This window comes from Mugil cephalus, chromosome 22, assembly GCF_022458985.1.
Source record: "Mugil cephalus isolate CIBA_MC_2020 chromosome 22, CIBA_Mcephalus_1.1, whole genome shotgun sequence".
In the NCBI taxonomy this organism is placed as follows: domain Eukaryota; kingdom Metazoa; phylum Chordata; class Actinopteri; order Mugiliformes; family Mugilidae; genus Mugil; species Mugil cephalus.
Genome location: NC_061791.1, coordinates 834,097 through 846,082, shown reverse-complemented (window position 1 = coordinate 846,082; position 11,986 = coordinate 834,097). Strand labels below are relative to the sequence as shown.

At 42.2% G+C, this 11,986-nt stretch overlaps 2 protein-coding genes across 2 annotated transcripts; both read right to left on the bottom strand.

Moving 5' to 3' along the window:
* Positions 1 to 58: 58 nt before the first annotated feature.
* Positions 59 to 6,495, bottom strand: cct2 (chaperonin containing TCP1, subunit 2 (beta)). Its single transcript, XM_047575657.1, has 16 exons — positions 6,377 to 6,495; positions 5,333 to 5,407; positions 5,166 to 5,231; positions 4,951 to 5,062; positions 4,783 to 4,859; positions 4,586 to 4,698; positions 4,162 to 4,364; positions 3,963 to 4,063; positions 3,748 to 3,875; positions 3,402 to 3,505; positions 3,194 to 3,313; positions 2,147 to 2,275; positions 1,954 to 2,057; positions 1,765 to 1,864; positions 632 to 773; positions 59 to 312 (listed from the first exon to the last, which is right to left on the bottom strand). Exons 1-16 carry the CDS (start codon positions 6,377 to 6,379, stop codon positions 282 to 284), a joined length of 1,608 nt encoding a protein of 535 aa, XP_047431613.1. The 5' UTR covers positions 6,380 to 6,495; the 3' UTR covers positions 59 to 281.
* A 480-nt stretch (positions 6,496 to 6,975) lies between these two features.
* Positions 6,976 to 11,881, bottom strand: LOC125000164 (pulmonary surfactant-associated protein A-like). Its single transcript, XM_047575560.1, has 5 exons — positions 11,689 to 11,881; positions 9,254 to 9,315; positions 8,222 to 8,486; positions 7,721 to 7,863; positions 6,976 to 7,527 (listed from the first exon to the last, which is right to left on the bottom strand). Exons 1-5 carry the CDS (start codon positions 11,704 to 11,706, stop codon positions 7,419 to 7,421), a joined length of 597 nt encoding a protein of 198 aa, XP_047431516.1. The 5' UTR covers positions 11,707 to 11,881; the 3' UTR covers positions 6,976 to 7,418.
* Between the last annotated feature and the right edge of the window lie 105 nt (positions 11,882 to 11,986).

Genomic DNA, 11,986 nt, shown 5'->3' with positions numbered 1-11,986 from the left:
TTTATGGTTTAAAAAAACAAACAAAAAAACAACAAATAAAAACGAATCAGCTGATCTCATGAGGATCGGTTCATTTATTTCAGTAAACAAAACAAACAACATCCAGACTTTCATCGGCTAATGTTAGCATAGCCAGCCATGTTTAGCTTCTAGCGTTAGCCTGCTAGCCTGCGCGGTGCATCCACAGTCAACAGAGAAAAGGACTTTAATTTGAGCTACACAGAGGTGATAAATAACACAACTGATCCCTCCCATGTTCTCCTCCTCCTCCTCCTCCTCCTCTAGCAGGGGTGATGGTCGGGAACTCTCTTCCTACAAACAAACAACAGACAAACATCAGTAAACATTCGCTGCTGATGCTACTGAAGCTACTGATGCTAATGATGCTACTGATGCCACTGAAGCTAATGATGCTACCGATGCTAATGATGCTACTGAAGCTAATGATGCTACCGATGCTACTGAAGCTAATGGTGCTAATGATGCTACTGATGCTAATGATGCTACTGAAGCTAATGGCGCTAATGATGCTACTGATGCCACTGAAGCTAATGATGCTACCGATGCTAATGATGCTACTGAAGCTAATGATGCTAATGACGCTAATGATGCCACTGGAGGCCGGACTGACCTGGGTGCAGCCTTGATGATGTTGTCGACCCTCAGGATCATCTCGGCCGCCTCGGAGGCGCTGAGCAGCACCTGACGCTTCACCTGGAAGGACTCGGTGATGCCGAGCTCCGCCATGTTTCCCACGGTGCCTTCAGACATGTCTGCAAGGTCACATCAGGCCGACAACATCAGTGGACCAGTCACGATCACAGGGTGAAACCAACTAATAAAAGACGTTTGTTTTCATCTCTAAACTTCATCTGTACCTGTCTCACTTCTGTTCGTCACGTCTTACAGATATTTCCTCATATATTTATTGTTATTATTATAGAGCAACAACTCAGCACAGGTTCATTCACACTGGTACATGTTGTTATGTATATTTTGACTATAATTATCTGACTCTTAGTTTTCTTCTTATCTCTGTTCTGAACACTGAGTAGAAGCAGTGATTCTGATAAATCACGCTGCTCTGTCTCTGCTTTTATTTATATTTCTACTTTATTTATCTTCCTTTTATTTCCATCTATACAGTTTTACTTAGTATTTATACATTATAGTTACTAGTAATAATCACTTCGTTCCATCTCAGGCTTCTGTTTGGTTGTAAATGACAAATAAAAATCTTTTTAGATGATTTAAAATTTAAAAAGACTTTTTAAAGACTTCTTAGTAAAAGAATAAATAAATCCATCAGATTTATGGTATTTGAGTGAATAGTTGTAAATAAATGATGGAATTATTAGTTTTCATTAATCTGAATATATACGCTGAATAAACCAGGTAACGTAGCTCATATAAAGAAGTTAAAGATGCTTTAGACCAATGAACAGTGAGAACAGAACAACATGAATATTTTTCTACGCACTTATTCTTATTTTCCGTGTGTGTGTGTGTTTTTTGGTTTGTTGTTGTTTTTTTAGAGTGGGATTATAGTAAAGTCTCTGTCTCTAAGGTTCTTTGTACAGTTCTCAAAGTTACACAACTAAACATCCTCGAATGAAATGCCACATTTACAGCACCGACGTGTCGTATTGTTCCTGAATGCCACCTGAGACGTGAATCAGTCGTCTTTTTTTTTTTTTTTTAGATGTTCGTCTCCAGCCTCTAAATGTTCCTGCTCCTTGTGTTTGATTCTCTTCATCTACTCACTCAGTCCATACGTGGTCTTGTTCTCCTGATGTGCAGCTCTGAGCTGAGCCACCAGGTCGGCGCTGTCGTAGCCGGCGTTGTCAGCGATGATGGTGGGAAGCTGGAGGAGGAGGAGAAGAAGAAGAGGAGGCGATCAGAGAAATGTTTCACATCATACAAGCGTTTCATCACAGACGTCCTGGTACCAACCATCCTCAGAGCCTTCGCAAACGACTCCATGGCAACCGCCTCCTTTCCTGGTGTCCTATTGGCCAGATCAGTCACCACCTTGGCCATGAGCATCTCAGAGCAGCCTGAAGAACAAGGACACGCACAGGGATTAAAGGTTCTGGTTCTAGTTCTGGTTCTGGTCCTGGTTCTGGTCCTGACTCTGTGTTTTTACCTCCTCCGTAGACGGTGCGCGGCTCCTTCACCGTCTGGGACAGAACGCAGAGGGCGTCGTGCAGCGAGCGCTCGGCCTCGTCCAGGATCTGCTGAGTGGCTCCTCGTAGGACCACGGTGCAGGCCTCACCTGAGAGGGGGAGGAGCCAGGGGTCAGAGGTCAGAGGTCACAGCCTCAACGAACCGCGGGACGGACTCGGTTCAATCAACACTTAAAACCTGCTGCAGACCCTTTAAATACGAGTCGTCTGCCCCCTGGTGGATTCATCCAGGCTCTGCACTCACTAGCTTTGGAAGCCGTTTCCAATATGGCCGCCGTTCTTTTTTAAAGGGATATTTTTGCCAATATTTAACCGTTAACGTCTCAAAACATAAATTAACATAACATTTAGTGAATTTTCCTAATTTAATGAGGACACTGATATATCTTATTATTCTACATGATAGTTTTTCATTCAGAAATGTTATAGAGAGAATATGAATTTAGAAATGATATAAACACATTTATTTCTAACTTAAAGTCAGTGAGATTTTATCTATAAATTTCTATTAAAAAGACATTTAGACAAATATAAAAGAACCTGACACATAAACTTGGGAAATTTTTAATTTGTAATAATTATTGTGGAGGTTTAAATTGCTGATGTTAGTAAATTTAAAGGTTTTTAAAGGTAACAGGAGGATTAAGAGGCTACGTTAAGAATATAATTTATGTTTTTACTAAAGTTTCAACATTAACATTAAATTAATTGAAGCTGTTGCAGTAAAATCTAACTGGACACAGCAGCTTTATATAGAGGTTCATTACGTTTATTTAACTAAACTGCTTAAAATTATTGTAAATTCCTGAATATTCAGACTGTGTTTACAGTTTATATTCAATGTTTCTCAGTTTTACATTGATACTGATATTATTTTAAATGTTTTTGCCTTTACATAGTGTTTCTGTTTGAGTGTCTCTGCTTTGCTCTGAAGTTTCATTTTGATGGAAATCTAAATGACAAATAACAGATGCATCCATTCATTCATTCATTCATTCATCTCGTACCCATGTCGACTCCAGAGAAGTGGATGAGCGTGTCCTCTCCGATCATCACCTCCTCGATCAGCTTACAGTGGCCGAGCTTCACCATCTCAGGGTGATCGAAGGTGGAGGTGATTTCTCCACCTGGTTCAAACGAGTCACAGTTCAGACTCAACACGTGACGTTAGCATCGCATTAGCATCAATCGTATCAAGTATTAACATTTACTCACCGGTGACGAGGGCGAGACGCTCCACTCCGGCGAAGTCGGCGTGTTCGATGGCCATGACGCCGGCCTGAGCGAAGAGCTGCTCCGGGTAGTTATAGATCAGCTGTCTGGACGTAAACAAAGAATCAGCTGTAGACTGTATAGAAATATGGACTCCTCCATAGACTGTATATAAATATGGACTCCACCATAGACTGTATATAAATATGGATAAATATTTTAATGTTTTAGTTCGGCCCGAGCTCCGCCCACTAACACGGAGGAGGTGGAGCTTATGACCTACACTACAACCTCCAGCCACCAGGGGGAGCTCTACCAGCTCCGGCGTCACGTTAGAGGTGGTTTTTACCTGTTGATGAAGCAGCTGATGCCGTGTTTCAGGATCCGATCGACCTTCTCCTTCATCTTCTCCTTCTCTGCCAGTTCGATCTCTGCAACTTTCGCTGTGGAGTCGACGCGAACCCTGGAGCCGAAGATCTGACGGACACAAACGCGACAATGATGATGATTAATCTGAATGAAACCAGACTGGACCAGACTGGAGTCCAGGATGTGGGTCCGTACCTTGATCTTGTCGGTGTCCATGCCGGTGTTGGCGATCAGGATCTTAACGTTCTCCAGCCTCTTCGGTTGGTTCACTCCGATCTTCTTGTCCAACAGGAAACCTGGACACAGAGACGAGGACGAGGAGGAGGACACAATCAGAGCCCAGTCACCAATCAGAAGCAAGAGGAGGGTTAAAAGAAAAGGGGGCGGGGCTAACCCTCGTCCAGGTAGGAGTCGGTGAGGCTGCCGCCCAGCTTCTTGATGACATGGATGGCCTCCAGGTTCCCGGAGCCCTTCAGCCTCATGACGGCGTCCACGGCGAGCTGGGAGAAGTGGTCTTTGTGGTGGGTCAGCAGCTTGGAGGACAGCGTCGTCCTGGCGATGTTCAGGAGGTCCTCCTGGAAACGGGCCGGGTCGTTGCTATGGAGACCGGAGGAACGCAACGTTCAAGCGACCACACGATGGCACGATCTTTACTTTTTCCCTTCCTTTCCTTCCTTATTTCATCCCTTTAATCTTTTCTTTCCTAGTTTTTCTATTTGGATTATAACACAAATAAAACATCAATAATGAAAAACTACAAAAAAATATTTGGTAGAAACTCAGAAGATCGTTCGTATCTAATTGACGTGTCCTCTGACCTGTGGTCCACGGCCGCCTCCCTCAGAGCGTCTCTGGCCACCTGCGTCGCCTTCCTCCATCCAGAGATGATGGTCTGTGGGTGGATCTTCTTGGCGATCAGAAGCTCCGCCTCCTGCAATAGGGGACAGAGACGGTTACTAACGAGGACAAAACTCTTCGTCTGGACACGTCCGTCAGATAGAGAATGGACATTTACCCGGAGCAGCTCTGCAGCGAGGACGGTGACCGAGGTCGTCCCGTCTCCGACTTCATCGTCCTGAGTCTTGGACATGTCTGGAGACACAAAGGTTGATAACTAGGACGAGGGGACAAGGAGACGAGGGGACGAACCAAAACAAAGATCGACCGTCTCGTCTTCACTCACCAACCAGAACTTTTGCCGCTGGGTTGTCGACTCCGATGGCTTTCAGGATGGTCGCCCCGTCGTTGGTCACCGTCACCGTCCCTCCCTTCCCTCCACCCAACAAGATCTTATCCTGGAGACGGAGAGGACGAGGGGGGTTAACAACACAAGACAGCGTCCTGTCCTCACACCATCACAGTTTAACATCATCATCATCCTTCCTGTGAATGACCCACCATGCCTTTAGGCCCCAGGGTGCTCTTCACCAGATCTCCGATAGCGATGGCGCCAATGAAAGACGACTGAGTGGAAAAACAACAACGACGACGATAAAGATGAAGCAGCGTTTCAGACATTTACGTGTTTAAATTTAAAATCACCAACACATCAGGAATAAACTCACCAGTCGAGCAGTTTCTGCTTTTTCTTCGTCGGCTCCATGTCTGAAGATATTGACCGGGGCCATCGATAAGGACGCCTAAAAAAAATAACCAATCAGGACCATGAACAGATGCACACGATGACCCATGATGACCACAATATATTACACTTAAGTTTAACGGAGCAGAGAGTCAGTAAACGCCTCCTTTTTAAGGTTTTAGTTGCTGTTGAATTTGCAATACTGACTCTATAAAACAAACTATCATTTGAAAATAAATACTATATATTAATAAATATATATAATTGGCCTTAAACTAAAACGAAGGTAACCAGCAAATATTTAAATTTAAAGAAGCTGCAAGAATAAATAAATACGAAAAACTAAGAAACAGGAAGAAGCTACGATGGAGTTGATGGATTCTGGGCGTGGGTCGCATTATTTATTCCGAGCACCATTAAAGGTAGCATCAGTGAAGCCCCGCCCCTTTCATCCTGGAAACCGCTAGAAGCTTTTTGACAAATGACGAAAAAAACAATACAAAACTTAAAAATACTACTTAAATCTGCGGGTATAGATAAAGTACATTTAAATATGAATCATCTGTCTGTTCCTTCTTATTCATCGATAATTATTTATCCACTAACTATTCATTTGTTCCTCTCTGACAACCACAAAGCCCAAGTGACAAGCTAGCCTAGCATGCTAACGGGCTAACTTCGAGTCAGAATAACGAACAGACTTCAGCAAACACGCTATTAAACAATAAAGTAAATACAAAGACGGCTTCTTCAAACCCGAGAGCGTCCGTACATCCTGTTTAGAAGCACATATCTGTAATAAGGCCGTTAGCTTAGCCGCTAGCCCATTTATAACGCCCATGTGCTTTCTCACCGGTTAGCACCGCTAGCTAAGACAAAGCCACATTACTTAAAAGTAATTAAAGCAGCGCAGTTTAGAAGCGATGCAGCAGAATCTACATGAACACGACCATGGTCAGAAGAGAGATGTCGTGTTTTAATCGTCTCCATCGGTTTAATAAAAGAGGAAATCTGAGAATAAACTCACCATGATGAATGTGATTCTGGGCTGAAGCCGTGCACGCACTCAGAAGAAGGAAAGGATGGGGCAGTGACGTAATTACGTAAAAACGTGATGTGGCGTTCAAGGCCAATCATGGTAACACACCACTGTTTTTTTATTATGATTATTTCTTTGATTTTCCCAGCTTTTTTTTCGATGTGTATTTTTAATTTCTCTTTGGTGTTTGTGGTTCGTAGAGAAGTAGAAAAACTAAGTATTATCTTTAAACGAGGGTCGTTTTTGGAGAAAAGAAAACGTGCTCATATGTGGACACACACTGGGATTATTTCACTGTATATAATAATAAATCAATCACTGTGTAACAACATATTAAACGGTTTTATTTTTAAGTCCTGAACATGAACAGAAACAGAAACGCAGCTGATGAAATCTGAATATCAGTTTAAAGTGTGTTTGTACTGTTTCTATATGTGTATCTGCACCTTAAATGTAGACGTGAGTAAATAAAATAAATGTATAACACACGAATGTCGCCTGTAAAAACGTAAACAATCTCAAAATGATGTATTTTCTAAATAATAAACATTATAAATAGTCACCAGCACATTAATAAGCTGTGCTACTTTCAAGACTTAAGGATCATTTATTAATTCGCAGAGTGGAAGCACCTGACATCCCCAACAGAGCTCATAGATTTCATTTGATATTTTAATTGTTTAGTTTCTTGACACATAAAACTTGCAAAAAATGACAAAAAATGCAACAAAGTCGTTAAAGTAACACTTTGACTTCTAGAGATTGTTCAGTTGATATTAGTGATATTTTTATGTTACTACTATTACTCTCTGGTCATCATCACATTAAGCTCCGCCCCCAAACAGGAACAGAATGACTCCTGAACAACTTTTCTTCCGCTAAAATCTCGTAGTTCGGGCTAGCTACCAGGCTAGTAGCACCTCAGAATTTTAACGATTTTCTTGCCCAATTTATTTTTACAACAAACCTACATAAACCTGGTTCATGTCTCAATGCAATATGTACAGTATATTTTCAACGTATTTGTACGTCATCGCCTCTTCATTAGGCTCCGCCTCCTGCCCTTGTGATTGGCAGCCTGGACGGGCAGGCAGTAGATGTGCATGGGGAACTTCCTGAAGTAGCTGCTGACCCACGGTCTGCAGGAAACAGAGTTCAAACAAAGTCAGAGTTTATTCTAAGTAGAAGTCTCCTCCCACCATAAATCCTGGCTTTATAATACTTTTGGTATTAAAGTGTACATCTCTCTGTGTACTTGTATTATTTGTGTCTTTAAAATGAGGTAGTAACGTCTTGGACGCTCAGGTGTGTGTTTGCAGGTGTTCTTCGTACTTGGCCACTCGCTGGCTCAGACTCAGGTAACACAGGTTCTGCTGCAGCAGCTTGTTTTCCTGCTGACGGAGGAATTCGGCTTCTTGCTGTCGCTCCACATCCAGACGCAGAGACTCACGAAGCTCCGCCTCGATGTGGGTGAGCTGAAACAAACGCACCTTAGAGTTACTATTAGTCTCATCGTTGCGATTAGATATGTTGAGGTAATTCCATGCTTTGCCACAAGGGGGTGCAAAAGTATATCTACCTATGTTATTTAAAGTCCTTAAATCCACCAATTCCTAAAATGCTGCAGAAATACACAACCTGACTAATAAATAAAGTCTCCAGATGGACCTAAAGGTAGGAAGGAAGGAAAGAAGGAAGGAAGGAAGCCAGATGCATTGTTATTGTTGTATTGTTATTTTCTTGTCTTTTGTAAACGTGAGATTAATTTTAACTCCATTCATGTGCAGATCTCTTTCATTTAAAAGCATTAAGGGATGTGATTTGGTGTATTACCTCCTCCAGGAGACTCCTGTCGGCCTCCATCGTCCTCTGCTGGTCGTACAGAGCCAGAGACGCTGGTTCAGACGCTCGCCTCACTTTCTGTCTCTTCACCTGGGCTGGACCTGGTCTGCCTGGTTCACCGGGTCTACCTGGTCTGCCTGGTTCACCGGGTCTGCCTGGTCTGCCTGGTTCACCGGGTCTGCCTGGTCTGCCTGGTTCACCGGGTCTGCCTGGTCTGCCCGTCTGCTGCTGGACGATGGGAGGCAGGAAACAGGTGCTGATGGAGAGACGAGTTCATGTTTCACTTCATCGTGTTGTGATCTTGTCGAGCAGCTGATTGACAGAACTAATGAACACACACACACGTCTGTAATCCTGTCTTTGTGAGGACCAGGCCTTCTGCTCCGTCCTCGTCCGTCCAAAAAAACAAAACCAGATCAAAAAGAAACGAACGTCCTCAGAGTCCAGACAAACACACACATCCTCGTCCATGTGACCTGGTTTCCACACAGTAACACGTTCATCCGCTCAGGTCACTTATCAGCACCATCACACGGATCAGACCTGACAGAGTTTCCATTTCTTCTGCAGGAACAATGTTTCCATCACAGCTTTAACTTGGTAACATGTTTGATTTGATATAATTATAGTTTCACTTAAAAGTTTTTTAAAACGACTCAAAACATCAACAGATTTTAATTTCCTGAAACTCAGACAAATAGAAAACAAATAAGTGAATTAGTTTATTCTGGAAAATGAGCCAATATTACATATCATATCTCTGTTTAATCTCTGCTTCAGTTTGGGGCCTGAAAAACGTTGAACAATCATTGAACAATCACTACAGCAACAATAACTTTCTCTATTTCCTAATTAGTTGAACTATATTTCAATTTAATTTCATCTTTCCTTTTACCTGTGTTTTTTAAAGTGTTCTACTAATCTACTGTGACCAAACTATTTAATCTTGTGGACGACTAAATTCTATCTAAGTCTAATCCCTCGTCAGAATAAGAATCACGGTCGGGTCTCGTGTCTCGGTACCTTTGCTCTCTGCTGTCTGACTCCTCCTGAATCTGAGAGAGAAGTCGAGCTCCGACTCTGACCTGAAACAAAGGATAAAGTTTCAGTTAATTACAGGAGTCTGGAGGAGGAGGAGGAGGAGGAGGAGGACAGAGGGAGAGAGATACAGAGACAGAGAGAGAGAGAGAAAGTTCCCCACGGCAACAGTTACCGCGGTGACAGGAGGCATCTGTACATAATACATAAAGGTGATCGTGCCTCCTCTACCCTCCATCTATAGGACGGTCTGGAGGCCACATTCAGCCCAGTTTGATCTGAAAGAGGCCGAACTAGTCACACAACAGCACATTAACCTATAAATAACAATAAGCAAAGACGAACATGAGAAAAGTTTAATGAACTGAATTATTATAAAACAGGCAACGAACAACTGGACATATGTGAAGAAAAAGAAGTTCTGTTTAGTTCTAGGTCTCAGTGTTGCGTTCACAGCTCTCACTAACAGAGAACAGAGTGAAACAGAGGAATAACTGTATAAAAAATGCAAAAATGACATTAACCTCCTGAGACCCTGCGTCCTCATATGGGGACGTTAAGTGGAGGGTTTAGTCTGCCATCTAGTGGCAGCAAAGGGTCAATGCACCAGTCAGAGAAAACATGATTCATTCTACAGACGATCACAGGACAAAACCTCATGAAACTTTACGGTTAAAACTTATTTATTCTTATTATCGTTTCTAGTTTGAACAAATTTTTATCAAGAGGCCACAATGTTGCTATATAGCAAGTACTCGTTTGAGGACGTCGGGACTTCATTGTTTGCAGTTTGGATTTACATGAGGCTGCCAAGACCCGAAAATGTTATCAGTACTTTAACTCTTTAGAGAGCATTAATTAAAATACGTATCATAGGACATAAGAAGACGTCTTTAGTTTTGTGACATTTTTGAAATTTCTTTAATGTTCCTGAGTTAAAACCAGATGAATGAATGTCTCATATCTGGTTCTGGTCTCATATCTGGTTCCTCGTCCTTAAACTAAGTCAAATTGACCCAAAGAATAGGAGGGTTAAATAAAGGTTATTATTATTATTATTATTATTACTATTATTTTTATTACTATTATTATTATTATTATTACTATTATTATTATTATTATTATTTGTCCACCCGTCCATCCGTCACTCAGTCTCTGGGGCTGACAGACGACACCCTGATGCTAACACTGATAGCTGAGTGGAGATTAGTTACCTGTATCAGCTTAGGAACGCTACACCTGGTCATTGTCTTCTTTTGTTTTGTTTGGATTTACCTCGCTGGTCCAATCTAATTAACCCGCAGGGGTCTGTCGCGTCATCACTGACCCTAAAACCACTCAGCTGATGCTTCTGTTACCTGAGCTTCAGGTCTGAAGAACTTCACAAGACACCGTCCTCCTGAACGTTCAAAATGAATAAAATGTCTGGAATCAAATTCTGCTCTTCTTTTTTAATTATTATTAATTTTATCACGTTGCAGCCGTGGCGCCTCCAGGCTAATAGTAGCTCCTCCTAACCTCCCAGCTAATACTAGCTCCTCCTAACCTCCCAGCTAATACTAGCTCCTCCAAGCCTCCCAGCTAATACTAGCTCCTCCAAGCCTCCCAGCTAATACTAGCTCTTCCTAGAATCCCAGCTAACAGTAACTTTTCCTGTACTCCAGGCTAACTGTAGTGCTACCTGGCCTCCCAGTTTAGACCAGTTCCTCCTAGCCTCCCAGCTAACAGTAGCTTCTCTAGCCCCCCAGCTAATACTAGTTCTTCCTAGCCTCCCAGTGAATACTAGCTCCTCCTAGCCTTCCAGCTAAGTCTTCCAATCCTCCAGGCTAACCGTAGTGCTTCCTAGCCTCCCAGCCAATATTAGTTTCTCCTAGCCTCCCAGCTAACAGTAGCTCTTCCTAGCCTAGCTTCTAATCACTGCTAACAATCACTAAAACGTCTCTTTAAATTACATTTCTATTGGTCGGATACGAGGAGGTTTATTGTCACCACACTCACATTTATTTCCTCCAGTATAATGTTGTTAATATAAAGTAGCCTTAGCGTTGTTTTAGGTGAACTAGTTAAATCATTCTAATATAACAGTCAAAGTATAAATATTAACTGCACAGGGACGATCCCGTACGGGCCCAGGACAGGTTCAATGATTCATTATAGTTTTAGATTTAAAGTTAAGAGTTGGACACGTTGACACAAACAGAACTAGAAACGTCAAAAAATTCACAAACAATTAATTTTACAATTACATTTCTACTTTTAAACGCCCTTTAGCTGGTTTCTCTTTTATTTATCCAGGTGGTAAATGTTGATATCAGGCTGAAAACTCCTGCAGCAGATCAGAACCATTCATTCATTCATTTATTCTGTTTCAAACTTGCATATCTGAACTTAAAAACCCTTTAAAAGCGTCTTCCACTCACCGTTTGCTGAGTGTCCATCTCTGTTTCGCTCCTGATCTGTGTGTTTAGTTTCCGTCCTGCAACTTTACCTTGGTCCCTGCGGCCGATTGCCTCAGACACCTAATTAGTTCCTCCTCCACCTGAATTAGTCATCAGCAGCCGTGTTCGGCTGAAGGAGTTACACCTGCTCAGGTCAAACCTAAAAGATGAAACGAAGAGAAAGTGGTGAGACTCGCAGGGAAATTTTCACATAATTCATTGTTCAACATGTTTTTGTCTGTTGGTCTGATGGAAATAGTCCTGTTGAGCAATTTATACA